This window comes from Pogoniulus pusillus, chromosome Z (genome assembly GCF_015220805.1).
Source record: "Pogoniulus pusillus isolate bPogPus1 chromosome Z, bPogPus1.pri, whole genome shotgun sequence".
Taxonomy (NCBI): Eukaryota; Metazoa; Chordata; class Aves; order Piciformes; family Lybiidae; genus Pogoniulus; species Pogoniulus pusillus.
This window is the reverse complement of record NC_087309.1, coordinates 6,635,958-6,663,810: the sequence shown is the minus strand read 5'-3', so window position 1 is coordinate 6,663,810 and position 27,853 is coordinate 6,635,958. Positions and strand designations below refer to the sequence as shown.

Sequence of the window (27,853 nt, the reverse complement as noted above, 5' to 3'; positions counted from 1 at the left end):
ACAGGCTGAAATGTCTGTGGTGTAGGCCAGTCTGATATTTATTACCAATATACTACTAAATCTATCTCAGTTTTGAATGATAATAATGTGGCTTTTTCTCTTACCACCCAGCTCACCCAGACTCAAACTCTCACAGCCCTTCTTTGTTTGGTGTAGCTTCTGCAGCATATTGATTCCAGGCAATATCCTTCTCTAAGGCCCCCTGAGAGAGAATCATTTGCATTACAGTTAGCACAGTGTTAATGCTATTTGACATATTTCATAGAGATACATCCCAAGGCATTATCATTAATCCTTGAAACATGACAAAGGCATTAAAAGCAGAACAGGCAATTAAAATGTCCTTTTCTTTATTTTTTTTAACATAAAAAGGCTGAGATGGCATTAGCAAACAGAAATACATCCAAAAACCTCTTCACTTCAAGTCAGTTTCACAATTTAAAACCATAATGACAGGATATTATTTTTCCACTCAGTTGTCACTAGATCCTTGACATTTAGGGCAGTCACAGAGCACAGACTGTCTTTAGGGCTGTAACACATAATGAACTTGGGCAATGAAGACACAAGAGTATTTAAAGCCTGGTAAGCTATTGAATAACCTTAGCATCAATCCTATGAAAGACTGGAAGTCTACAGGGAAATATTGCTGATATAATTATATTCTGGCTGACCTTAGTCTGAAGCAGAATACAGACAATACCATTTCACACTGTTCTCAGATCAGGGAGGATATTCTTAGCCCAGCAACTGAAGCATTGCATTAATCATTCTTGTGCTAGAATTATCATTCGGTGCAGGGCAGGAAATGCCTTGCCTTATGACTAACCCTTTGCATGCCTTCTCTTTTATCCTTCCCCCCCCCCCCCCCCCCCCCCCCCCCCCAAACATTGGTTTAAGTCATGTTGCCTGAATAGACAGTGGGAATATTTAGCAAGAATATAAAGCTGCTACGATAAAACTCAGTTCCAGAAAGTGAAGAGTCAAAAGAATCATAGAATGTCAGGGGTTGGAAGTGACCTCGAAAGGTCATCTCATCCAGTCCCCCTGCCAGAGCAGGATCACCTAGAGCAGATCACACTGGAACACATCCAAATGGTTCTTGATTATGTCCAGAGAGGGAGACTCTCAAGATCCACAAGAGCCTCTCTATGGAGCTGCTTCCCAGCAAGGAAGCCCCGACCTATACTGGTATCTGTTGTTATTCCTTCCCAGGTGCAGGACCCTGCACTTGTCCTGATTGAATTTCATGTGCTTAGCCTTTGTCCAGCACTCAACCTGTCCAGATATCACTGGATGGCAGCACAGCCTGATGGGGTGTGAGCACCCCTCTCAGTTTTGTATCATCAGAAGAAAGGTAAGAAGGGGGAAATGCAGATGAAGAAGAAGGGGGAAGTGCACAATAAGGAGTGGAAAATGCAGAAGTGGTGAGAGAAGAAGTGGAAAATACAGAAGAAGAGGAAAATGCAGGCAAAGAAGGGGTAAAGGCTGAAAAGGAAGTGAAAGAAGAAAATAGAAGATGACAAGGTGAAGAAAGATAAATCGAGGTGCTCTTCCTTCTGCACAGAAGGCCAGTTGTTGACATATCATTGAAATTAGGGACTGTGTAAAATCTTGCAAATCTTCAAAAGGTAGGTCCACGACAGAAGTGGCCAAAATTTGCATTCAGATCCAAGAGATGATTTTCAGTGTGAGAAGTGGTACACAAAAATCAGCGTGACTGCAGAAGTGGAACCTGATGGTTAGCATCGAAGTAAAACCTTAGCAACGTTCCTATTGAAACTGGAAACTCAGCTGCAGTGTAGTATAGGTGACACCAGGACTGGCATCTCTGAAAAGTGTTGCTCAGAGGAAAGAAACTATGGGAGAAAAGATGTGGAAAAGGACAGTGTTCTTCCAGTAAACACTCTTCACAGCTTTGTGCCAGTCACAGTCAGTACTTCCAAGCCCTGATTTATAGGTCTTGAAAACACTGAGCAGCTCCCAGAGTCCCTGGAGAGAACTAGATGGGTTAAGATTAAAATTCTTTGGCAATATTCAGCCCTTTTTAGGGGAAGGAAATCAGAATAGCAAGACAGAGTGAGAAGAGACAAAAAGGAGCAGACAGACTGACTGACTCCTTTTGCTGCTGAATAGAAGTGCATTTTCCCTGGTAATTGCAGGATATTTAAGTACTTCATCTACCATGGAGGTAAGACAATTGTTTAATTAATTTGTACTGATGAAGTGAACATGGGAAGTGTGATGAAATATTAATTTATTTGGAGACAGCTGGAAATGTAATTGGGCAGCATTGCAAGAAAGAAGAAAACTGAAAACTAGCAGCCTGCAGAACAAAGCTCATGAAACCGAGTGTGGCAAGTCTCTTTTATTCCTTAGCTGACTAGTGGAAAGATTGTGAGAAGCTAGAACAGCTGCATAGGCTGATGTAAAGTGTAGAAAAGCAATGTAAGTTTGCTTTTTGCTTCTCCTTGTATTTTTTTTTTCCAGGTTCTGGGGATTTTTCTGCTGCTGGAAGTTTCAGGCTTCTTTTCCGTTCTTTCCAGGTGAATATGTCTTTAGTAAATTACACGCTGAAGGCTAAACGTGTGTAATTTGAGAGAGAGCTTCTGGTACGTGGCATGGGGCAGGGCTTAAAGAGGTCTTCAGACACGTTTCCTGGGAGAGGAGATACTTTTCGGTGGCAGCATTATCGCTGCTATAGGTGGTGGTAGGAGTGAGGCATTGTGCTGTCCCTTACCTCCGTGAGGAGGAGTCAGCTGTGCTTCAGGAAAAGGGCACAGTGTGAATGCATCCGTGCACATCTGTGAAACACACAACTTACCCCACGTCATCCTGGATCACGAGACAGATAACACCTTCAGTACCTCCCTTTGGCAAACTGGGTCTCCGGGAGCTGCCATAGGATGCTCTTCTGTGCACCACAGCACACGTGTCCCCTGGCATCTCCCTGCCGATCTCCATACGTGGTCTGACCTCTCCCTGCTTTGTGGTGTGAAGCTGGTCTTTGAAGCTTGTATTATGGTTGCAAAAAGTCCTTGCTGATCTTCAGGCTAGGCAAACGTACCTAGTTTTGCCTTTTCAGTGACAAGAAAGCCTGACCTTGTATTCATGCTTACACAAGAAAAGCAAATCCAAGTGGTTTGAAGGAAAGCCTAATCATACTTCTGTAATTGAAGGCCTGCTTTGCTGTTTAGAAAAGCTCTGCACAAATGCTTTGGATGGACATCTCTGATTATTTTTCCCCTCTCTCTCTCTGTCTCTCTCTGTTTGTTTTGTTTTTAATGCAAAAATAAAAATACTGCTGGAACAGCCCTTCCTCTCCAGTCCATTGCCACTGGAATTCTTTCGGCCCGTGGTCTGAGTGTGATGGCTGTACTCAAACCCAGGTATAGACAGACACACCTTTTCTGTACTCATGAGTTCATAAGCATTTGTGTTTCCCCCAGTAAACAAGGGGCCACACCACCTTCAAAATCCCAGAGTAAGTGTCACACAAAAGCCCTGGAGGAAAAAGAAGGCTGAAGGACAACGAACTCAGAAGGGAAATCCTCCAGTCTGTCCCAAACTTTTTCTACTTCAAAGTTATGATATTCAAGTTGTAAAATAATTTCTGCACTTTTTATTTTGGTGATTGCTTTAAAAAAAATTAAAATCAGCTGAACTTGGTAAACTGAGATATTCCTCCTACAGCTGATGCTAGTTTGTACCAATTCCCCTGATTTTTCGTTAGTGGAGCTGTATCTCAAGGGAAGAAAACTTGGTTGCAAAGTGTTATCCTCAAAGAAAACAAGTTGATGATATTTTCACAAGGCAACTCTATTGATGTGCAAGACATTTGCTTTTGCTTTTGCTCTTCTTTCTCATTTACTTTGATGTTGCACCAGTCGGGGTGAGATTAGTTAAAACTAAAGATGTGCCACGAGGAAGTACTCATTTGTTATTTCAGAAGCAAAAAATAGACCATTTGATGTTAGATTTTTATCATCTTCCTTAATGACATTGTTTACTTTGAAGAACTTTAGCAAATTCATACCAGGCAGGATTGATCCTATTAAAAATGTGAAATGAAACTGAAAACTGGCAGCAGCTTTGTCTTGGTTTCAATTAACCTTTTAGATTTTTGATCAAACCAGTGAGGCTTATGCATTAGTCTGCAGATCTTACAAGGAAATTAGCTGTCTTTCTAATAGCTTGGGAGTTTGTGATAATAGCCTGCAGTTGGTCTCAGGAAGAAAAAAGGAAGTGAATGTTTCATTTACTCACAGTAGCAGAGTGGTAGCATTGGCTTGACAATAGTAAACTGTTCCTGCTTTGCATTCAGATTCGGAGACGGACAGTAGCAGTTTATGGCCAGTATGGGGGGAGACCCTGCTCTGGGGATGCCTTTGAAACAAGACCATGCGTCCCCACAAGAGGATGCCCGACGGGGGATGGCTGTGGGGATCGGTTCAGATGCTCCTCAGGTACCATCCAAGATCTCTTTTTCACCATTTTCCAGTCATAAAGCTAAGAGGATGATTTTGTTACCTTTGAACTTTAGTAAATGGGCAGTGGCTTTGCAGAACCCTTGACCTACAGATAACTCTGTTTTAGGAGGGTGCTGCTTTTTTTTCCCTAGCCTCAACTTCACATTTTTTTAACTTCACCTCCAGCATTGCAGAGCTTTGCAGACAATGTGCTGTAGCCCTGGAAGCCTCTTTAAGTCGTTCTGCATTACTACCTTGCTCCAGAATAAGTGTTTTTTTTTTTCTCATTTCAAGAAGATAATTAAGGAATGAAGCCTTAGACATGGTTGTTCAAAACTGTTCTAGGCTCTATACAAACATCTCATAAATCACCTGGGTCACAGAAACTATTACTCACTAAAAAAGTCTTTGTATCCAAGCAACTTCCATGACCTTCACAAAATCCCCACATCATCTCAGCAGCTGTTTATGTGAACGGGTTTTGGAGCTACCAGAGAGGTAATCAGTGTTAATCAGAAATGATAGTGTCAAAGGATGAAAGCTCAGGGTTAAACAAGAGATCAGTTGTTGTATTAACACATCATAACCCTTAAATAGCTGTGGTTGCCTTAAGTGTCCTATACAATATTTCTTCATACTATATATTTATAGTTGTTTCACAAGCCCTCCCGGGCACAGATGGTTCATCACAGGAGTGAGCGAGCTAATTACTGTAGTAGATAAATGGGACTTCTACTTTGATTTTGGGTGATTTGTTTTTGAAAGGACAAACACTCCTCCTTTGTGTTTCTGCTCTTATTTAGGTCAGTGCATTAGCAGATCTCTTGTATGCAATGGTGATCAGGATTGTGATGAAGATGGTGCAGATGAAGATCAATGTGAGGAGAGGATAACTGTGTGTGATATTGATAAGACACCTCCGAACTCAGAACTCACGGGAAAAGGGTAATATTCGGTGCCAGGCTCAGTAATATTAGTGACAAACACATTCACATTTTTTGGTTGTATTTACAGGCTCTGGCTGTACAATCTTCCTGGGGCTGTGGTAAAATGTCCCTTATGTGAAAGTATTGAGTGCAATGACTCAGCACAGCCAGGTGGTACAGGTTTTGTGATCCCAAGCACAGAGTAATGCTTTTTGTATGCTGTCATGGAGAAACATCTTTGAGGATAGAGAAGTGATCACAGAAGAACCTTGTGAGGTTCAATAAGGCCAAGTGCAAGGTCTTGTGCCTAGGTTGGGGCAGTTGCTGGTAACAATACAGTCTGGGGGTGATGAGAGTGAGAGCTGCCCTGCAAAAAATGGCTTGGGGTTATTGGTGGATGAGAAACTGGATGTAAGCCAGCAATGTGCACTTGCAGCCCAGAAGGCCACTTGCACTGTGAGATGCATCAAAAGAAGTGTGTACAGCAGTCAGGGAAGGTGATTTCACCATTGTCGCAGAGGGGTATTCTGCTGCCTACACCGATTGTGGTGGAGGGGAGAAATTAATTGGTGTGAGATAATGTTCTATAAAAATATGTGTTTATTAACATCTATATTCTGAACTCTCACCACACCCAACCACTATATTTAATATTAAAAGGATCCTACACAGTTATGAAAACATTCTAGGATTAATATCAACAGTAACTTGTTAATAACTGGCAAACAGTTCAAACTATAAACAGAGAGAGAAGTTTCCCCACAGCAAATACCACTTGGGGTCAATTAGCTATTTGCCCAGCAGGTGGGCTGAAAGCTCTTTCTGCTCTATGGCAGGAGGCAATAGAAATTACAGAGGCATTAAAGTATTCACTTACAATTCTTATTATCAATCACCCTCTGGGGCTATGTCACAGCCTATTACTAATGTCCAAACTTCAGGGGAGTCTTTGCCCATGGACTTTGAGGCTGGAATCCTCCCAGCTTCAGGGGAAAGGAGAATCCTCTCGGCTTCTGGGGAAAGGATGCAGTCTCTGAGCTTGTTCTCCTGGTGTCGGATTCAATCTCTGACTTTGTGCTGCTGGCTTCTTCTGGATGGTCTGTCCAGGGATTCTTAGGCAGGACCTTCAGGTGCAGAAGCAGGATGTCGTGCTGTCTCAGTATGATCTCATGCTGGCTAGCAGGCTGATAGCATGCAGACAGGTGGAGTCTGCCTCTGGTTAACACAGTGGCAGTGGCGCTTGCTGGGCAATGATAAGGCAGCAGGCATGCAATAGGGTGCACAGCTGCTCAGGAGTCTGAGCTCCATAGGTAAAAGCAGACAATACAGGATATGGTCCTGATAACTCACCGCAGTGGCATGCAAGTGTGCACAGCTGGCTGGGAGTCTGAGCTCTGCTAAGCCTAATAATGAGTGATCAAGCAAGGGAGCCTGTGCAAGCTAGTGAGCAATGTAGGGGAGCCTGAGCACATTGTTTGCCTGTGCACCCCTATTTATTAAATGTGGGCCGAGATTAATGGCCCCTTGGCCACTAGAATGACCAGTCAGGTTGGCAGTCAGCCAAACAATACCATAATAGGCAAAAGCCACAGGCCTGGACTTTCCAAATATGGTAAACACAACAGGCTAGCACCTGCTGAGCATGAGCTGGGCTTGTGGGGCTGACACAACACGTTTACAAACAGGGGTCTTAGGCAGGCCAGACTTCATGGCACCAGGCCTATTGAGCCCCTTTGATCCATTTAATGTGTTTACCTCTGGTTTGGGCAGAAAAACATGTCCAGGCAAGGCAAGGCATAAATAAGCCTATTTTTGGGCCTACAGGCTCTCCACGGCAACCATTCTACTCCGTTCTGGTGAGACTTCACCTGGAGTACTGTGTCCAGCTCTGGGGTCTCCAGCACGAGAGAACATGGATCTGCTGGACCACGTCCAGAGGAGGGTCACAAAGATGATCAGAGGGCTGGAGCATGTCTCCTGGGAAGGCAGGCTGAAATAGTTGGTGTTGTTCAGCCTGGAGAAGAGAAGGCTCTGGGTCAAACTTACAGCAGCATTTCAATATGTGAAAGGGACTTGCAGGAAGGCTAGGGAAGGACTGTTTAGAAGGGTATGTAGTGATAGAGCAAGGGGCAATGGTTTTAAACCAGAGCAGGATGGATTGAGGCTGGGCATATGGAGGAAATTATTTAAAATGAGAGTAGTGAAATACTGGAAAAGGTTCCCCAGAGATGATGTGGAGGCCCTGTTCCTGGAGACAAAGTCAAGCTTGATGTGGCCCTGAGCAACCTGATTTAGTTGGAGATGTCCCTGCTTACTGCAGGAGGGTTAGGTGAAATGACCTTTGAGAGTGCTATCCAACCTAATGCATTCTGTGATATGAAATGCCCACCAATAACACATTATCACCAGCAGTGAAAATATGATCCAGCAGCCCTCGTTCTTTTTGTTCATTGCTGTTACGTTTTGTAGTGTGGATCTATAGGGATTTCTGTTTATGCATCCCATCTACAACCTAACAAAATAATTACCTTGTGTTTCTTGAGCATAGCTGCATCCCTTGGTGTGCCATGTAATTCAGGTGTAGGACAAAAAACATTTTTGAAGTGAATGCCCTGTGGTTTCTGTGTTACATGGATTGCTGGAAGAAGAAAAATCGATAACATGGGTTGTTATAGACACCTGTGTCTTAATAGTAAGAGATGCTGATACATGTTTCTGCTAGTTTGAGGCTAATTGGAATATTTTAATGAGAGAAATTCGATTATAGGCTGTGAAAAGGAAACAATGCTGATGTCTGCCTCACTCATAGTCTTGCTGAGATGCATGAGAACAGGAATACAAACATAGATAAGAAAGAATGTGTGTCTCTGTCAGAGTCGGTGTCCCTGCTTTTCTCCTTGGGCTCCTTCTGTGTAGTAATCCTTCTGCTTCTAACCCCCCCTTGCCAATCCTCCAAACTCACCTTGCATGTGAAACAAACTCTGGGATAAGGTAGAGGGGTGGAAAGAAGGTGGAAGGGTGCTTGGGAGCCATCCTGGGAATTCTGATTTCTGGGAGGGCTGTTGTGTTCTGTAACACTTTCAAAGTATATATTTCTGTATATAACTGTATATATTGTAAATATCTGCTTGTCTATTGTGCTAAGCTGTAAATATAAAGCTTCATTCCTTAACTTCCACCTGGCTGAGTCTAGTCTGGGTCATTTCATAAGGGGGGGGGGGGGAAGGTAACTCCCAAACCATCACAATGTTCCTTTTTGTTGACAAATCAAGAACAAAATTGTGCTTTGCATGCTGGTCCATGCTTCGCACACAGCACTTCTGAAGGTTTAGAAGTTTCTCAGTTGCTCTGCCTTTTCTTGGGTAAATCAGCTTGTGATCTGAGTCTGCAGATAGAGCTTTCACTTACAATGGCTCTGTAGTTTCCATTTCCTGTAAAATAATTCCCTATCTCTCCCTATTAATGATCTTTCCTGCTTTTCTTCCCACAGCTTTGATGCCATTACTCAGGAGACCAGGGGAAATGTCATTCATACAAAAAGCTTTGGAGGACAATGCAGAAAGGTCTTTAGCGGTGACAGCAGAGACTACTACAGGCTGAGTGAAAGCATTCTTGGTTATACTTTCCAGGTATGTTTCCATGAAGCACAGCTTTATATTTAGAGTCATGATTAAAACTAGGACAATGATGCAAAGCCTGCATGTTTTCTTGGCAGGCAGGTTTCTCTAAATGCAGCTCAATGACTCCCTGCAGTCACTTACTGTTTTGAAAGAGAAAAATTGTAATTCCTTGAATGTGAATTCTGATTCTCTCACAGTTAGAATGAGTGTAAAAACACTTCCTTAGCCCCACTAATGGCACACTCTGAGAAGTATTTATGTGCACAAGGCTGTGCAGTGCTTTGTGGAGATCTTCTACAGGTATGTTTTGTTTGAAGTCACTGTTTCAGAGAATTTGTTTAACATTTATCAAAAATATGCCAAGCAATCCTTAATGTACTTCATAACATTAACACTTACTACGTAAGTATATATTATAAACAACAACAAAAAAAAAAGATAGAGAAAAAAGGAGAGAAAAAGAAAAAAAGAAAGAAAAAAATTAAAAATAAAAAATAAAAAAAAAACAAAAAGAAACAGAACAAGAAAACGAAAAACAAAAAGAAAAAGAAAAAGAAAAAGAACAAGAAAAAGAAAAAGAAAAAGAAAAAGAAAAAGAAAAAGAAAATAAAACTAAAAATAAAGAGAAAAAGGAAAAAAAAGAAAATTAAAAAGAAAACTAAAGTAAAAATAGGAACGAGAAAGAAAAAGAGAAAGAAAAAATAAAAATAAAGGGAAAATTAGAAACAAAAAGAAAAAGAGAAAGAAAAAGAAAATTAAAAATAAAGAGAAAAAGAAAAAAACAGAAAATGAAAAAGAAAATGAAAAAAGAAAAATAAAAAGAAAAAAGAGAAAGAAAAAAAGAAAGAAAAAGAAAACTAAAAATAAAGAGAAAAAGAAAAAACAGAAAATGAAAAAGAAAATAAAAAGGAGAAAGACAAAGACAAAGAAAAAAAATTTAAAATAGAGATAAAAAGGAAAAAAAAACATAAAATGAAAAAGAAAAAGAGAATGAGAAAGAAAAAGAAAATTAAAAATAAAGAAAAAAAGGAAAAAAGAAAAAGAAAATGAGAAAAACAAAATTAAAAATAAGGAGGAAAAAAACCATAAAATGAAAAAGAAAAAGAAAATTAAAAAAAAAGAAAAAGAGAAAGAAAATCAAAATTAAAAAATAAAGAGAAAATGAAAAACAAAAAGAAAATGAAAAAAATAAAAAGAAATAATGAAAAAAGGAAAATTAAAAATAAAGAGAAAAAAGAAAAGAAAAAGATAAGAAAAAAAGAAAAAGAGAAAGAAAAAGAAAATTAAAAATAAAGAGAAAAAAGAAAAATAAAAAGAAAAAAGAAAAAAAAGTAAAAGAGAAACAGAAAGAGGAAAAGGAAAAAAGGAAAAAAAGGAAAAGGAAAAATGATGCTTTTTCAAGTGTCCAGTACCTTTTTCTGAGATCTGAAGTGGATTTAGCCTGGAGAGCAGATTAAGGAGGCATAAATTAGCATCTTTAAAATTACTTGTTTACGGAATTCTATCTTTTATCTTCTAGGTTAAAGTTCAGAATGATTTCAGTTATGAGTTTTTCAACAGTAGCTGGTCCTATATGCAACACAGAGAGAGGTATGAAGATGGAACCAGTGGACACAGTTACTCACAGAAAAAAGATGAGGATTACAGTCAAAAGGTATGTAAAAGCTGTCACTGCTGTTTACTGTTTCTGCATAAACGTTTTTGTCATTCCTTTCGTGTGCTTCTGTAGCCAGATGCAAATACTTATTTTATCCAGGTACTCCTGGCACAAAGTGCATCACAGAAAAAGAATCCACAAAACTTTTACAAAAAGGTCATTGCTTTGGTTTGCAGTTGAGAAGGCTTGGCTGCTGTTTTCACTTTCTTCATTTTACCTCTTTATTAGTGATTTATTTACTTGCTGGCTGTCTTACCCCATACTGAAGGAATAAAAATATTACTTTCCCATAATTGATTAATATTTTCCATTTTGTTCTGATGATTTACTGTTCTATATACACACACACACACATATATATATATATATGGCCCAGCCAACATGGGTTTAGGAAGGGCAGGTCCTGTCTCACCAACCTGATCTCCTTTTATGATCAGGTTCCCTGCCTGGTGAATGTGGGGAAGGCTGTGGATGTAGTCTACCTGAACTGCAGCAAAGCCTTTGACACTGTCTGCCACAAGAAGCTCCTAGCCAAGCTGGCAGCTCCTGGCTTGGACAGATTCACTCTGGATCAAGAACTGGCTGGATGGCAGAGCCCAGAGAGTGGTGGTGAATGGTGCCACATCCAGTTGGCAGCTGGCACTAGTGGTGTGCCCCAGGGATCAGTGCTGGGCCCAGTCCTGTTCAATATCTTTATTGATGATCTGGATGAGGGGATTGAGTCCAGCATCAGTAAGTTTGCAGATGACACCAAACTAGGAGCAGGTGTGGATCTGTTGGAGGGTAGGAGAGCCCTGCAGAGGGACCTGGCCAGGCTGGATGGGTGGGCAGAGGCCAATGGGATGAGATTGAACAAGGCCAAGTGCAGGGTTCTGCACTTTGATCACAACAACCCAGGGTGGGGCCACAGTGACTGAAGACCAGCCTGGCAGAAAGGGACCTGGGGGTGCTGATAGATAGTAGGCTGAAGATGAGCCAGCAGTGTGCCCAGGTGTCCAGAAGAGCCAGTGGCATCTTGGCCTGTATCAGGAGCAGTGTGGCCAGTAGGACAAGGGAGGTTATTCTGCCCCTGTACTCAGCACTGGTCAGGCCACACCTTGAGTGCTGTGTCCAGTTCTGGGCTCCTCAATTCAAGAGAGATGTTGAGCTGCTGGAACATGTCCAGAGAAAGGCAACAAAGCTGGTGAAAGGCCTGGAGCACAGCTCTGTGAGGAAAGGCTGAGGGAGCTGGGATTGTTTAGCCTGCAGTAGAGGAGGCTCAGGGCAGACCTCATTGCTATCTACAAATACCTGAAGGGAGTTTATAGCCAGGTGGGGGTTGGTCTCTTCTCCCAGACAACCAGCAACAGAAGAAGGTGACACAGTCTCAAGTTGTGCAGGAGGAGGTGTAGGCTGGATGTTAGGAGGAAGTTCTTTCTGGAGAGAGTGTTTGGCATTGGAATGGGCTGCCCAGGGAGGTGGTGGGTCACCATCCCTGGAAGTGTTCAAGAAAAGCCTGAATGAAGCACTTAGTGCCATGGTCTAGTTGACTGGACAGGGCTGGATGCTAGATTGGACTGGGTGATCTTGGAGGTCTCTTCCAACCTGGTTGAATCTATGATTCTATATACACATGTATTTATGTATATATATATATATATATATAGATATATATATGACATATATACACTCATATATATAAGAGTGTGGATATATATATACTCTGTCAATACCTTGGAGGAAAGGAAAAAAAATATATGACTAATGTGTATTTATTCTATTATACAAAATCCATTCGGAGAACTTCATTATGAGGGAGATCTGGTATCTTAAACCATCAAGTTGTCTCAGTGCTTATGCCTCTGACTTACTAAAAAAGGAAAACTAGTTAAATAATTTGAGACTAACTCTGAGTTTTGAAATATAACCCTTATCTTGCAGCAAATTAAGTTGCACATTTATCCATTTGGTGGCTCCCCCGACACGATAAAAGACGAGCTCATTTTACCACACTAACAATGACATGTTCTGAGATTTAGCATAACAAAAGCAACTTGGAGAGGCTCAGGTGAACAATATTATGTTGGCATAAAAGATTTTTTAGTTCAGCAGCATACTCAATGTGCCTGCAGTCTCTTGCAGAGAAAGGCTCCTCTGGTCAAAACAGAGTGCAAAGAAGATCTTTCTTGTGCCTCTTACTTGCTTTCAGATAAGACTTGTTAAGCTGCTACTGCTAGCTTTCTGGTGTTGGAAATGCCATTGGCCTCAAAGAGTGATATTTTCACAGAATCACAGAATGTAAGGGGCTGGAAGAGACTTCCAGACCTCATCCTGTCCAACCTCCCTGCCAGAGCAGGATCTCCCATACCAGATAACACAGGAATGCATCCAAGCAGGTTTTGAGTATCTCCAGAGAGGGAGACTCCACAACCCCCTTGGGCAGCCTGCTCCAGTGTTCTGTCACCCTCACAGAGAAAAGAAAATCCTCCTCGTGTTTACATGAGTCTTTTCTGTACTTCAATTTCCAGCCATTGCCCCTTGTCCTGTCACTGAGCATCAACCAACAGAGCCTGGCTTCATCCTCCTGGCACTCACCTTTACATATTTATAACCATTGCTGAGGTCACCTCTCAGTCTTCTCTTCTTCAAGCAGAACAACCCCAGCTCCTTCAGGCTCTCCTCATAACGGAGATGTTCCATTCCCCTCGTCATCTTTGTGGCTCTGTGCTGGGCTCTTTCAGGCAGTTCTGTATCCTTCTTGATGTGAGGGGCCCAGAACTGGACACAGTACTCCAGATGTGGCCTCAGCAGGGCAGAGTAGAGGGGCAGGAGAGCCTCCCTTGACCTGCTGACCACAGCCCTTCTAACACACCCTACAATGGCATTGGCCCTCCTGGCCACAAGAACACATTCCTTTCTTATTTTTCCTTACCCTATCTTTCAGGTTTATAGAAGGTAAAGAAAGATCTTGCAGCAATTATAAAAAAAGATCCAAAAGCTATTTTCTAATTTCTGAGTATCCTTTTTCCATTTTCTAAGTTGCTTAGACCTATCTATCAGCTCTGTAAAGCTGTGGGTTCCTGGCCAAAATAGCATGTGTGTCATCTGGCTACCAGGAACTTACTCTGGCAGTGCCAATGGAATGTGACTGACATCTTTTCCTTCCCCTAGAGTAGGCAGCTGATGGTTATTGAGAACAGTGTGGAAGTTGCTCAGTTTATTAACAACCACCCAGACTTTCTCACTCTCGCGGAGCCCTTCTGGAAGGAACTGGCCAACCTTCCTGTCGTCTACAATTACGACATCTACCGGAGATTCATTCAGCACTTTGGGACTCATTTCGTACAATCTGGATCTCTGGGAGGACATTACAAAGTCATTTTTTACATGGATACTGTCAAAGTGAAAGAGAAAGGTAGAGTACTAGAGTATTTGTGACAAGAAGCAATGTGAATAAACAGGAATACGAATCCATTTGTGCATTCTCCAAGCTAAGATATAGATTGAAACAAGTAACTTCTGTTAGTTGCTATGTTCTCTTTGAGGTCAAACCCAAAAAGCATTAGAAAAAGTGCTCAAACCACAGCACTTAGTTCTAGGTTCACCTCTGTCACCTTCATTGCTCTGAGTAGCCAAGATTTGCTATCTGGTTCAGGACTTCATCAGGCTAAACCTGAATTCTGGTGCTATCCTAAATCTCAGTTATCAAAGCTGAGAAGTTACTTGGAGATGAAGGTTGGGTGAAACTCTATAAAGCAGAATAAATGACAGAGCAAATACCAGAGAGACACATATGATGATACCCAGTGTGCAGCAATGCTGTAGAATCCTGCTCCAGGGTAGGATGTCCCTGCCCATGGCAGGGGGGTTGGAACCAGATGATCCTTGTGGTCCTTTCCAACCCTGACTTTTTCTATAATTCTAATTAGTGACTGCTGTTTGAGAGATGAAAGAAACAATGAACTATTTCCAGGTACACACTCCATCTCCCAGCCCCAACCCATAGGCTTTAGAAATGTGTGGACCTTACAGCAGGACATGCTAGTTAGTTGCCTTCTAATTTAGGTATAATCATAGAATCATACTTCATGGCATCTCAAGTCAGTGGGAAAGCCAGAAAGGAATGCAAAGGAACTTTTCTGGGCAGTATGGTTAATGGATTCATTATCTGCAGGTATGAGCATTACTGACATGAACCAGTGCACTACATCAGGCTGGAATATATTCTTTATTAAAAGCAAGACAAAAGAATGCTCCAAACTTGATGATCTGCTAAAGACTTCTTCAGGTAAATTGTTCAACAGCGACCTGCACAGTTGCAATGTCTCAATCTTTCTTCTTGTAAAGAGCTGTCAAAATGAAGAACAGTGGTAGATAGATTGTCTGAGCTCTACTATAACAGGCACCAAGTGCCTGGTTTTAAAAGCCTCTCCAACACTCATCAGTCATTGCTGATGCTTTCTGAGTAAGTAGTACTTTTCTGAACACCCAAAGTCCAGGCTGCCAAGACATCATTTAATATCCACCTGGGATAATAAATTTAGGCACAGGTGATTAATCTGCACTGAGTCCTTCCACTACTTGTTAGCATAGTTTTTTTTGCATGCAATGGTTCTATTTCCACTTATCAATATAGGAATGCTGGCATTTTCTCCATTTCTCATCCTGAATCTACAGGAAGCAAAGATAATAAGATTAATGGAGATCCCTACATAGAAGGAGGAAGCCCAGGTGCTGTCGCTGGCCTTAGTTACCTAGACCTGAATAATCCTGCTGCAAACAGTCAGAGATACTCCTCTTGGGCCGGATCAGTGACTGACTATCCCAGAGTAATTAAACGAAAGGTAAGGCTATTTTCCTGAAGCAGAGATGAGCAGATGAGATGACCTCAAGGGGAGAAATGATTAAGCTATAGCTGGTGACTAAGCAGGCTGTAGTCTGCAATCATTTTGTTTTCAGATCGCTTTACAAAAAATTAAAGTTCATTGGAAGGAAATGTCTTGACAGTGACACAGTCAGCTGCATCAGGCATCCTTTGACAGGTCAATACCTACCATCTAGCCGGGCTTCAATGACTTCATTTGAGCTCTGCTTAAGAACAAAGGGTCACCCTAGCATTGGAGAAAGCCTTGATTTGAGATAACCCCTTTCCCAAAATCTCTACTGGCAGCTCTATGCAGCTTGTCTGTGTCCCTTTTTGTCCTTCCTCTTTCTCTCTGCATCCAGAAGTTTAATATAACTGGAAATTCTGGAAGTCAGACACTTCAAAGCTGCGCATCCATATGGATTCCTGGCTACTTTCCTTCTACCACTGCTGAATGAAATAACAGGGTGGTTTGCCCAGCTTTTTAGACTGGGAATAACTGGGTAAGAATTTGGCTTACTGTACATCAATGACCCATGTTACACACTTATTTCAACCGTAATCTCATTGCTCAGGTATATTTTAACATGACTAATCTGCCACTAGCATTAAGGGATGATGTTAAGCAGAGCAGTTGGATTTTTTTTTTCAAGAAAAGGCTAATATTAAACACAAGATTTTTAGCTACCTGCCTGGTAAATCATCTGTCAACTTCCACATGCAGGAACACACATGCAAAATAATCTTATATAATTAAACATGTTTATAAACTGTTATATCCCAATTATATCTCTTTAATGTAAATGTGTTTTTTTCCTCTGTGTAGCTAACACCATTATACGAACTGGTAAAGGAAGTGCCCTGCTCCTTAGTTAAAAAGCATTACCTAAAACAAGCCATTGAGGAATATATGGCTGAAAATGATCCCTGTAAATGTCGGCCTTGCCAGAATGGTGGTGAAGCAGCTGTGGAAGGAACTCAGTGTGTGTGTCACTGCAAACCTTATACCTTTGGAAGAGCTTGTGAGTTAGGAACTCTTGTGCAAGATCACCCAGGTCAGTAGTCTGTAAACTTGAGAGTTTAGAAGTGGCAAAATCCACTCCTGTGTTTCTGGAGTCTGTTTATCCTACTAACAGTCTGACTGACTGGCTGAGGAGCAGTAGCTGCTTGGATCAGATATTGCTGCAAACTCACAGCACAAAGAGAGTCTTCTTGCTGGGCCTGATTCTATCCTTGACATGTACAAAGATGTTCTTTATAAGGAACTGGGGTTTTGTTATTATTGTTAAATGCAGTGGACAATAGTAACCTTACAAAATGTAACCTTCTATAAATAGACGTGTGTGTGTGTGTGTGTGTATTGTTAAATATTTTATATTATAGCTATAATATAAATGCATATTATATTTATATGTATATTAAATGAATGAATGTCAATAGCTTCTAAGATTTTTGCTTTTCAGTTTTGCAATTAGCTGTAACCACTAGCTTTTTTTGTGTAACCAAGGTTGATAACTTGTAAACTCTCTGGAATTACACTTGTGTAAAAGGCAAGTCTGGGAAAGGTGAGAAACGAAATCATTACAATCTGGAAATCTCTGTAAGGGCACAGTTCAAATCATAGTCATATTCCCCTGTACTCAGCACTGGTCAGGCCACACCTTGAGTACTGTGTCCAGTTCTGGGCTCCTCAATTCAAGAGAGATGTTGAGATACTGGAATGTGTCCAGAGAAGGGCAACAAAGCTGGTGAGGGGCCTGGAGCACAGCCCTGTGAGGAGAGGCTGAAAGAGCTGAGGGTGTTCAGCCTGCAGAAGAGGAGGCCCAAGGCAGACCTCATTGCTGTCTACAACTACCTGAAGGGAAGCTGTAGTCAAGTGGGGGTTGGTCTCCTCTCCTAGGCAACCAGCAACAGAAGAAGGGGACACAGTCTCAAGTTGTGCCAGAGGAGGTCTAGGCTGGAAGTTGTTGCCAGAGAGAGTGATTGGCATTGGAATGGGCTGCCCAGGGAGGTGGTGGAGTCGCCATCCCTGGAAATGTTCAAGCAAAACCTGGCTGAGGCACTTAGTGCCATTATCTGGTTGATTGGATAGGGCTGAGTGCTAGATTGGACTGGATGATGTTGGAGGTTTCTTCCAACCTGCTTGATTCTATGATTCTACGATATCTAGCTTTGAAGCAACTATGCCTTTTAACCACCAACAGAGTGGGTTATCATGAAGTATCCCTGACTGTTGCATAGGTGGTGTTGATGGACACTGGAGCTGCTGGTCTTCCTGGAGTCCTTGTTCAGGGGGAAGGAAATCAAGGAGTCGAGCCTGCAACAACCCCCACCCAAGTCAGGGTGGGAAGGCCTGCATAGGAGAGCAACATGAAAGCAAGTTGTGTGAAGATGAAGACTTACAACATATTCGGTAACCCAAACATATAGAGCACAACTACAGGAAGATTTAATAATTCATTTCAGAAGAATGTCTAAGCTGTTGGATTGGGGGAGAAAGTCACTTACTGAGTTTTTATATTGAAGCTGAAACAAAATGAAATTCAGAAGCTGTCAATCTGATACAAGAGAAGGAAATGGGCTGAGCCAGTAAACTTGACACCATCCTATTTAACATTTCTCAGATAGCCTGGCACTGCCTCTTTAAGTGTAATTGTGATGTAAATGGGACATGTAATGGTCTTGAAAATGTGCTTCCTGGAGAAGTGTAGGATTTTGAAAGGAAGTGAGACTAAATTCAAACCAAATCATACTTTTCTTTGCTTCATAGCTTCATGGAACCACACTGTTTTGATTTATCCTTGACACCTACAGAATTCTGTTCACCTCCGCCTCGCTTGGAAAATGGATTTGTTCGAGTAAGTTGTTTCTATTACTCTGTTGTCCGTCCTATCCCTGGCTGAAGTGTCTCTATTACAGTTAATACAGATATTCACTTGCAGATTTTTGATTATCTCAGTGACCTTAGTATCACAGAATCACAAAATTAATCAGGTTGGAAAAGTCCTTCAATGTCATCGAGCCCAATCTATCACCCAACACCTAATTAACTGAACTGTGGCACTAAGTGCCACATCTTTTTAAACACCTCCAGGGACAGTGACTCCACCACCTCCCCGGGCAGCTCATTTCAATGTCAATCACTCTCTCTGTCAAGAATTTCCTCCTAACATCCAGCCTAGACCTCCCCTGGCACAACTTGAGGCTGTGTCCTCTTGTTCTGTCATCTGAAACCTACCCCGCCTGGCTACAACCTCCCTTCAGGTAGTTGTAGAAAGAAATGAGCTCTGCTCTGAGCCTCCTCCTCTCCAGACTAAACACCTCCAGCTCCCTCAGCCTCTCCTCACAGGGCTGTGCTTCAGCCCCCTCACCAGACTCAGTGCCCTTCTCCCACATCCTCAAGCACCTCAACATCTTTCTTAACTGGAGTGGCCCAAAACTGGACACAGTACTCAAGTTGTGACCTAACCATTGCTGAGTACAGGGACAGAAGAACTCTGGTCCTGCTGCTTTCACTGTTCCTGATCCAGGCCAGCATGCCATTGACCTTTTTGGCCATCTGGGCACACTGCTGGCTTAGGTTCAGTTTCCCATTTAACCAATGCCCCCAGGTCCCTCTCTTCCTGGCTGCTGTATAGCAGCTCTTTGAACATTTCTTCCTGACTGAAGTTTACATGACATTAACCCAGCCTTACTAAAATTAAAAGAAAACAAAAAATGCCCTACCCCCAAACCTAGAAGAAAATATTTGCTTTTCTGTACCATGTTACTTATAGAAAAAGAGTAATTTACTTATCCTTTACCTTATGCATAAAGTAAAAATTTTATGAGCCACATGAAATACATATTAACACACAAGAAATCTTATTAATTAGTTCTTAAAGCACAGAAAGATGGAGAAAAAAAATAACAACAACAACAAAAGCACACAGAAAGTAAACTGTCCAAGGCCATGCAGCAAGCCCATAGCCAAACTATAAGCAGATCCTAGGATTCTTTACTCTGTACTCTGTGACTCAACTTTGCACTTTAAAGCATAGAATCACACTTTCTTGTTCCCTGGTGAAAGTATGATCTGGAAAATTATTTGTCAGACTGTAACTTGGGCTTCTTTAACAAGCAAGACTAAATTCCTCCCTTGGAGGAATGGATTATGCTTTCTCCATGTTATAAGGCTATTTAGAGTCTTTTTGCTCAGTAAACAGGCAAAAGGACATAAAACCAGAGGAGACCTCTGCCTTCAAATCAAGTTGTTTTGAGTAACCACATCACAATAACATTTATGAAGTTGGTAACACACTGTCTTAAGAATCACCAAAGCCTAGTCCCCTTGAAAGGCTATTCAAGAGCTTACATTTCCCCTCTGGTGCTTGGTAACAAACATATTTGTAGTCACCTTATACACCAGCATGAGAGCCCTGTTCCATCACTGATACCCCACTGCCAGACCGCTGTCACAAGGCACCTTCAACTTTTTCCCTCCTTTCGTTCAGTTAAAATGGCCCAAATACTTATTTGCAGCAGCATCTCTATTTTGATCACGCTTACTGGCTGTTGAAAACCAGAATTGTTCCCACTATTCCAGACACTCTCTCATCAGTGCACTGCAGAGTGGCTTTTAATACTTCTCAGTCCATGGCTGATGTGCCCTAGAATCAAAGGGACTTTGACTCTCCTGGTGATTCTTAGATGCTATATAGAAAATTTGACCTGTTCTTTTCTTTCAGAATGCTGAAAACTTGTACCCTGTTGGGAAAAGCATTGTTTATGCTTGCAGACATGGATATTCACTTGTTGGGGATCCCATTGCTAAGTGTGGTAGTAATTTACAATGGCAAGTTGGAGACATACATTGTCAGGGTATGTATAATTCTCATTTTGAAATACAACTCCATTCCTAAATTCCATTTCTCCTTCTCCTTCTCCTTCTCCTTCTTCTTCTCTTTCTTCTTCTTTTTTTCCACTTGTTTTTTTTTTCTCTTCTTTTTATATTTTTTCCTTTTCCCCCTTTTCTTCTTCTTTCTTTCTTTCTTTCTTTCTTTCTTTCTTTCTTTCTTTCTTTCTTTCTTTCTTTCTTTCTTTCTTTCTTTCTTTCTTTCTTTCTTTCTTTCTTTCTTTCTTTCTTTCTTTCTTTCTTTCTTTCTTTCTTTCCCCTCTTCTTATTCTTCTTCTTCTTTTCTCCTTTTTTTATTTCATCCTTCTTTCTTTCTTTTTTTATTTCCCCCTTCTTCTTCTTCTTCTCTTCTTCTTCTTCTTCTTCTTCTTCTTCTTCTTCTTCTTCTTCTTCTTCTTCTTCTTCTTCTTCTTCTTCTTCTTCTTCTTCTTCTTCTTCTTCTTCTTCTTCTTCTTCTTCTTCTTCTTCTTCTTCTTCTTCTTCTTCTTCTTCTTCTTCTTCTTCTTCTTCTTCTTCTTCTTCTTCTTCTTCTTCTTCCTCTTCTTCTTCTCCTTCTTCCTCTTCTTCTTCTCCTTCTTCCTCTTCTTCTTCTTCTTCAGACCTGCAGTTCAACACCATCTTTTCCTCCTTCCAACTAGGACTCACTGCCCATGAATGCTAGTCCACACTGTTTAAATGACATCTTTTTGTGTACCTGTACATGGTGTCCCAGGGTCCTGTATGTATGAATCTCTCTCTACTAGAATGTTACTCTCTAGAATGAGCTCTCAGCAGAAGCATGGGTCCTAAGAACAGAGAAGCTTTTTTCAAGCAAGGGCTGGACCTGAAAGCAGTAGAAGATATTGTCACTCTGTCCTTGGTATTGGGTGTTTTGCTGGTGTGATGAGGTAGTATCCTGTGCTAGCATGGTCGATACATTTACTATGGGAAAATCATCCAATCTTACCATTCACTTTGTAAGGGATTTAGAAGGTAAAATATAGAACTGCTTTCTGCAATCTGCTTATTCACTACGGCTATCTTGAATGCTTCAATCCTTAGAAACTGCTTGTCTCTTGCCCATCCTGGAGGGGGTGTTGCAAGGAAAGCCATGGAAACCTACATATGAGATTGGTGAGCGAATTACTCTGTCTTGTCCGGATGGCATGCACTTAGAAGGGCCACAGTCTCTTTTGTGTGAGCCCAGTCTCAAGTGGTCTCCAGACATGAAGTCTATTCAGTGCAAAAGACTAGGTAAGTCATGGCAGATTCTTTCCTGAACAGACTATGCATGGTGCAGACGAGATACAGACAGAGTTAGAGCTGACACAGTGACAGAGAAGCCAAACATAGCGCTAGCAGGAAGCACAGAAAACATGAGCATGTGTTTGCTGTGGGCTGTTCAAACGAGGTGCCTTAAGAAGTTTCTTATGACGTTTCCTTATGGCTTTTTGCTTCCCACTCCCCTGTTGCTATCAAGTATTGTCACTAACAATATTTTAAGAGGTTGCCTGGGATGTAAGCTGCCTATCCTGCCACCCAAGTATGCTTCACTTTCCACTCGTGTAACACTACCACCATATGAGCTGCACCTTAGCAATACAACTTTTCTATCCAAAAGCTCTTCAGTGCACCATAGCCCTCTCATGGCAGAGAACAGGGCTGGATGATTCCTTTTGCCAGTTTTAATATCTTTGTTAGTAATTTGGGTGAGGAAACTGAGTGCACCCTTAGTAAATTTGCAGACCACACCAAATTGGGTGAAAGTGTTGATCTGGTTGAGGGTAGAAAGGCTCTGCAAAGGGGTCTGGACAAGCTGGATTGATGGTCTGAGGTCAGTTAGGTTGGACTCAGTGATCTCAGAGGTCTTTTCCAACCTGATTAATCTTGTGATTCTGTGATTCTATGAAGATTAACAAGGCCAAGTGCCTTGAGGCCTTGAGTCCTGTACATGAGTTGTAAAAACCCCACGAAACATTACAGGGCTGGAGCAGAGTGGCTGGAAAGCTGCCTGGCAGAAAAGGAGCTTGGGCAGGCAGGAAGGATGGTTGACAGGCAGCTGATCACAAGCCAGCAGTGTGCTGGGGTGGACAAGAATGTCTACAGCATCCTGGCTTGTGACAGGAATGGTGTGGCCAACAGAAGCAGGGGAGTGATTTTCCCCCTGTATTCATCACTCACCTTGAGTACTGGTCTGGTTTTGGGCCCCTCACTGCAAAAAGGACATTGAGGTGCTGGAGTATGTCCAGAAAAAGGCAATGAAGCTGGTGAAGAGCCTGAAGAACAAGTCTTATGAGGAGTGGCTGGGGAAACCGTGATTGTTTAGTCTGGAGAAAAGGAGGCTGAAAAGAGATCTCATTGCTCTCTACAACTACCTGAATGCAGGTTGTACTGGGATGTGTGGCTATGGTATGTTGTTAGTCTCTTCTCTCACACTAGAGAGAAGAGACTAGACTAGACTAGACTAGAATAGAATAGAATAGAATCAACCAGGTTGGAAGAGACCTCCAAGATCATCCAGTCCAACCTAGCATCCAGCCCTGTCCAATCAACTAGATCATGGCACTGAGTGCCTCATCCAGGCGTTTCTTGAGCACCTCCAGGGACAGTGACTCTACCACCTCCCTGGGCAGTCCAAATCACTCTCTCTGTGAAGAACTTCTTAGTAATATCAAGTCTAGAATGAGGACATGACCTTGAATTGTGCCAGGGGAGGTTTAGATTGGATATCAAGGAAAATGTTTTTACTGAAGTAGTGGTCAGGCATTGGAACAGGCTGCCGAGAGAGGTGATGGAGCCACCGTCCCTGGAGATGTTCAGAAAACAGGTAGGCATGGCACTTCAGGACATGGTAGTGTTAGGTCAACAGTTGGAGTCTCAGAGCTCTTTTCCAACCAAAACAATGATATGGCTTTGTGCACAGGAAGTGTAAGAGTTTTGTCAGGAATAACGTAACTGCATAAACAGTTCACTGCCTGTGAAGTGTTAAAGTACCTGTGCTAAAGTACTCTTATAAATTACTCCTTAGGCTTAGCCTAGTGGCTGTTTTTCATTGGGTTCTGTTACAGCATATATTCAAATTCCAGTAGTAATTAGAACTTGTTTCAAATGCTTCTGTCTTTAGAAACAGCTTGTCCCTGGCTGCAGGAGAGCAGTTCTGTGAATGGCTGAGCGGAACTCAGTAGTTGGTGGAGCCTGAACCACAGCAATGCAGAGTCATGAACATTCCCCATGAATCACTGCAGCTTTTGTTTTTAAAGTTTATGCAGATTGAGGACATAGAATCAGAGAATGGTTTAGGTTGGAAAGGACCTCAAAGATCATCCTGTTCCAACCCCCTGCCATAGGCAGGGACACCTCTCACTAGAACAGGTCACTCAAGACCTCATCCAACCTGGCCTTGAACACCTCCAGATAGGGAGCACCCACAATGTCCCTGGGCAACCTGTGCCAGTGTCTCACCACCCTCACTGCAAAGAACTTCTTCCTAACATCCAGCTGTTATCTCCCCTCTGACAGTTTAAACCCATTAACCCTCATCCTGTCATTACAAGATCTTGTCAATAGTCCCTCCCCAACCCTCCTGTAGCCCCCTTCAGATAATGGAAGGCTACTGTAGGGTCTACTCGAAGCCTTCTCTCCTCCAGGCTGCAGACAGCTGCAGAGCCCTAGCTCTCATAGCCTGTGTTATGAAGGGGATAATTAATTAATGTGAGATTATATTTTACAAAATTAATATTGTTTATTAATTTTGATATTCAGAACTCTCACCACCCCCAACAACTAATTTTAATAATAATGGGTTCTTCATATGGTCATGGAAACTTTATACAGAGGAATAACTAGATCTAGAAATAACCAACAGAAATATATAACATTAATTGAACTGGAAGAGAAGATTCCCGTGGTCAAATGCCACTTGTCCACTAGATGGATTCAAGTAGCTCCTTTCTGCTTATGGCACAAGGCAATGGTGAATTACAAAGAGGCTTTAAAAAAAAGCTCACAAAATATTGTCTCCTGACTCATGGGGCTAGGTACAGCTTCAAATAGTACCCAGAGATGCTTTCAGGGAATTCTGTTGCTGTCTTGTTGCTGAGGATTCTGATTCTTCCCAGGCTTCACAGAGTGGTGGGAAAGGAGGCAGACATTCTCTGACCTGATCCTCTGGATGATCTCTGTGTCTCCAGGACTTCCTGTCTTGGTAGGAAACTTGCAGGCGCAGGCAGGATATCTTGCAATGTGCAGTCTCAGCACAATGTCACACTGGCTATGCAAGCTGATTGTGTGGAGACATTTAGAGCCTGTTCCTGGTAAACTCAAAGTAGTGGAGTTTCCAGGCAATTCAGCAGAGCTAGCTTAGAGCTTTAGCACAATCTTGCTGAAGGCTGAAGACAGTAAGGCAGTAGCAAGCCAAGAACAGAGAGCAATGGCAGCAGGCAGTAGCAAGCATGAATACAATGGCAGAGCATGTTGTGTTTACCTGCATATCTCTTTTTATCAATACAGCCCGAGACTAATGGGCCTTTGGACACAAAATAGCCAATCAGAATGTCAGCTTGACCATATTAGGTGAAGCCATAGGCTTGCTTTATCCAAATCTGGGAAAAGCATAGGCTTGCACAAGGCAGGCATAAGCTAAGTGTGTGTACCTTGTTTAGCACAGGAGCAAACCAAGTCTGAGCAGGCCAGAGTCCTTAGACTCAGTGGCTCCAGATTCTTTGTCCTCTTTCTCACTGTTGCTTCTCCCCAAAGCAGAAGGAGAAAGAGCAGAAAAAACATGTCCGGGCAAGCCAGGACATGTATAAGCCTATTTCAGCCTATCAGGCCTACCATGACAACCTGTCCTTATAGCAGAGCAGCTGCAGCCTTTTCAGCATCTCTGTGGCCTTCTCTGGACTGGCTCCAACAGTTCCATGTCCTCCTTGTGTTGGGGGCTTCAGAACTGCACGGAGTACTCCAGATGGGGTATCAGGAGAGCAGAGCAAAAGGGCAAAATTCCCTCCTTTGCCCTGATGGCCACACTTTTACTTTGTGGCTTTCTATACCATCACTGTATAAAGACATTTAGGTTCACACTTCTGCGTAGGACCTTGGAGCTTTTCTAGAGACAATAGTCTGGAACTTTTCTAGGGACAATACTTAAGTCAGTAACTCCAAAAGCCAGTGATAAAGCTGTTACCTGGAAAAGTTTAGCAGAAGCAAACAGGTGCTGCAGAAAGCAGATGAATGTTTAAGCTTGAGCAGAGTGGCTATCTCCTTCCATCTGACTCATGACCTGTGGGTAAATTACTGAGCAGAAGCTATGTGAAGCATACTGTATCTTTTAATAGCATTGATTCCTTCCACTCAGTAGATACTTCTACTGAACGTGCAGGATGTGACTTTATGTCATGGTTGTATAATTTAGTGGCTTTAAGGTCAACTGATAGGATAATTTCATAGCAGACCTTTAACAGCCCTTGTTTTCCTGACCCTTAATAACGCTGTCCGTGTTCTTCTACTTCAGTGCCCAGTGTGAAACCAGAAGTGACAGAGCCTAAATGTCAACCATGGGAGAAAGTGCATCAGCTGCAATGTGTATGCAAAATGCCCTATGAGTGTGGGTAAGTTCAGGCTGAATTTGGCAATCACTTTTTCACTTTGTTCAAGACCAGTTTTTCCTCTTAAGTCTTTAGTCCATGACAGATGAGAAAGCTTTACTCATATGAGAAGGAGCTATTGTACTGTGCTTGCTTTACAGCTCAATCAGTGAGCTGCTTAGCACTTACTTGCCTTGGCAGAGCTGTCAGTGGGTTTTGGCAGTGGTGGAATTTGATTGGATGACAAAATGTGAAGGGATAATCTGTGGAATAGATGGAAAAAGAGAAAATCATATTTTCAAGATAAAGAAAATTCAGGAGAAGTTAGAACAGAGGCTCTTGGGACATAAACCATTGAAGCAGTAATCTAGTGAAATAAAGTGAATTTCCTTTCCCTCCCAAGAGACTGGAAGGTTATGAAAGGCACAGTAATCCAATCTCCCATCTACACTGCAGTTCACACAGACCAGTCACATCACCCTTTCTGACATCATAACTTGCAGGCCAGAGGGGTTTTTTCTGTCTTGTATCTAAGCCTACATTCTGCAAAAAAAGGGATGGAGGAGAAATTTAAGGAAATTAATAACTCTCGGTTCTCTGCTAAACATGGAGGTAGCAGAGACAAAGCAGAAGGGTAACAAGAAGGCATCTGAGGTCATCAGGCACTGATGACCAGCTGTGCCTCAGAGCTCAGCCTTCCAACATCTAGACTGGTATTCACAGGCTGGATGAAGCCCTCACAGTGGGTGTGAGCTGCAGATGTGAAATCTGGTGAGAGTTAAGCCACAGCAGATGCTGAGCAGCCTGGTAATTCTAGGAACTCAAAGCTAAAATTGGTGATCTTAGTTCAATTTTTTTATAGACCTACTGGACACGTACCTGGGTCTGAGAACATTGTTTTGTAGGCAAAAATAAGAGCCAAATTTCTAACAGCTCTACTAAGACTCCACTGATGTCCTGAAACACTGATTTTTAAAATAATTGGATGACTGGAGGACTTGAGCATCTCCCCTGTGAAAAGAGACTGAGAGGCCTTGGGCTGTTTATCTGGAGATGTGAAGACTGAGAGATCTGATCAATGTGTGCAAATATCTGAGGGGTGGATGTCAAGTGCCTGGGGCCAAGCTCTTTTCGCTGGTCAGCAGCAATGAGACAGGGAGCAACAGCTACAAACTGGAAGAGAGAAGGTTTCAGCTCAACATGAGGAGAAACTTCTTTGGTGTGAGGGTGCCAGAGCCCTGGAGCAGACTGCCCAGAGAGGTTGTGGAGTCTCCTTCTCTGGAGACTTTCCAAACCCACAGGGATGCATTCTTGTATGAGCTACACTTGAGGACCCTGCCTTGGCAGAAGGGTTGGACTCAATGATCTTTGAAGGTCCCTTCCAACCTCCAAGGTTCTGTGATTCTGTGATTCTACTCTTTTTGTCTCAATACTCATTGAAGTGAGACAACAACCCCTTCTCTAGTTCATCAGAAGTTAGTTATGAGAAGGATGAGGATAATCCACAATGCTGGGGAAGGCCTTGGGCAGAGTCACAATAATCTTAGCAGTGAATCACTTTCAGATTGGCATTCAGGTTATAATTAATCTATTAATTGCATGTTTCTGTCTTCTTTTTTTTTTTTAATTTATAACTATGATCAAAATGACAGAAAGATAGATAACAGTAATTTCTGTTACCTGATGCCATCTTTTCACTCTGTCTTGAAATAACACATCTAATAATAGAAGGATAAATCATCAACTGTCAGCACAGATTAATCTGCCAGCCTGTGAAGGCTGTAGGAGTAAGACATGTAAAGCAGATCGTGGTCCTTCCTCAGAGAGCAGAAGTAAGTTGGTTCGCTTTCCTCTGGCAGTGATTTTCAGCAGCAACCTGAGTT

General features: G+C 42.1%; 2 protein-coding genes across 4 annotated transcripts in view; one reads left to right on the top strand and one right to left on the bottom strand.

Annotated features, from left to right (window-relative positions):
* RPL37 (ribosomal protein L37) overlaps positions 1–27,853 on the bottom strand; it is a 472,830-nt gene that overhangs the window by 23,293 nt on the left and 421,684 nt on the right. The gene's annotated exons all lie outside the window — the stretch shown is intronic.
* The window catches only part of C7 (complement C7), a 35,625-nt gene continuing 9,865 nt past the window's right edge, over positions 2,094–27,853 (top strand). Inside the window, exons 1-16 of the mRNA XM_064176562.1 lie at positions 2,094–2,191; positions 2,491–2,546; positions 3,314–3,389; positions 4,325–4,466; positions 5,273–5,414; positions 8,886–9,024; positions 10,535–10,669; positions 13,823–14,066; positions 14,826–14,939; positions 15,329–15,495; positions 16,342–16,570; positions 17,757–17,928; positions 18,286–18,373; positions 20,243–20,375; positions 21,451–21,642; positions 25,898–25,994. Coding sequence (XP_064032632.1) covers positions 2,186–2,191; positions 2,491–2,546; positions 3,314–3,389; positions 4,325–4,466; positions 5,273–5,414; positions 8,886–9,024; positions 10,535–10,669; positions 13,823–14,066; positions 14,826–14,939; positions 15,329–15,495; positions 16,342–16,570; positions 17,757–17,928; positions 18,286–18,373; positions 20,243–20,375; positions 21,451–21,642; positions 25,898–25,994 — 2,132 coding nt within the window. The 5' untranslated portion in view covers positions 2,094–2,185. The remainder of the gene's footprint in view (positions 2,192–2,490; positions 2,547–3,313; positions 3,390–4,324; positions 4,467–5,272; positions 5,415–8,885; positions 9,025–10,534; positions 10,670–13,822; positions 14,067–14,825; positions 14,940–15,328; positions 15,496–16,341; positions 16,571–17,756; positions 17,929–18,285; positions 18,374–20,242; positions 20,376–21,450; positions 21,643–25,897; positions 25,995–27,853) is intronic.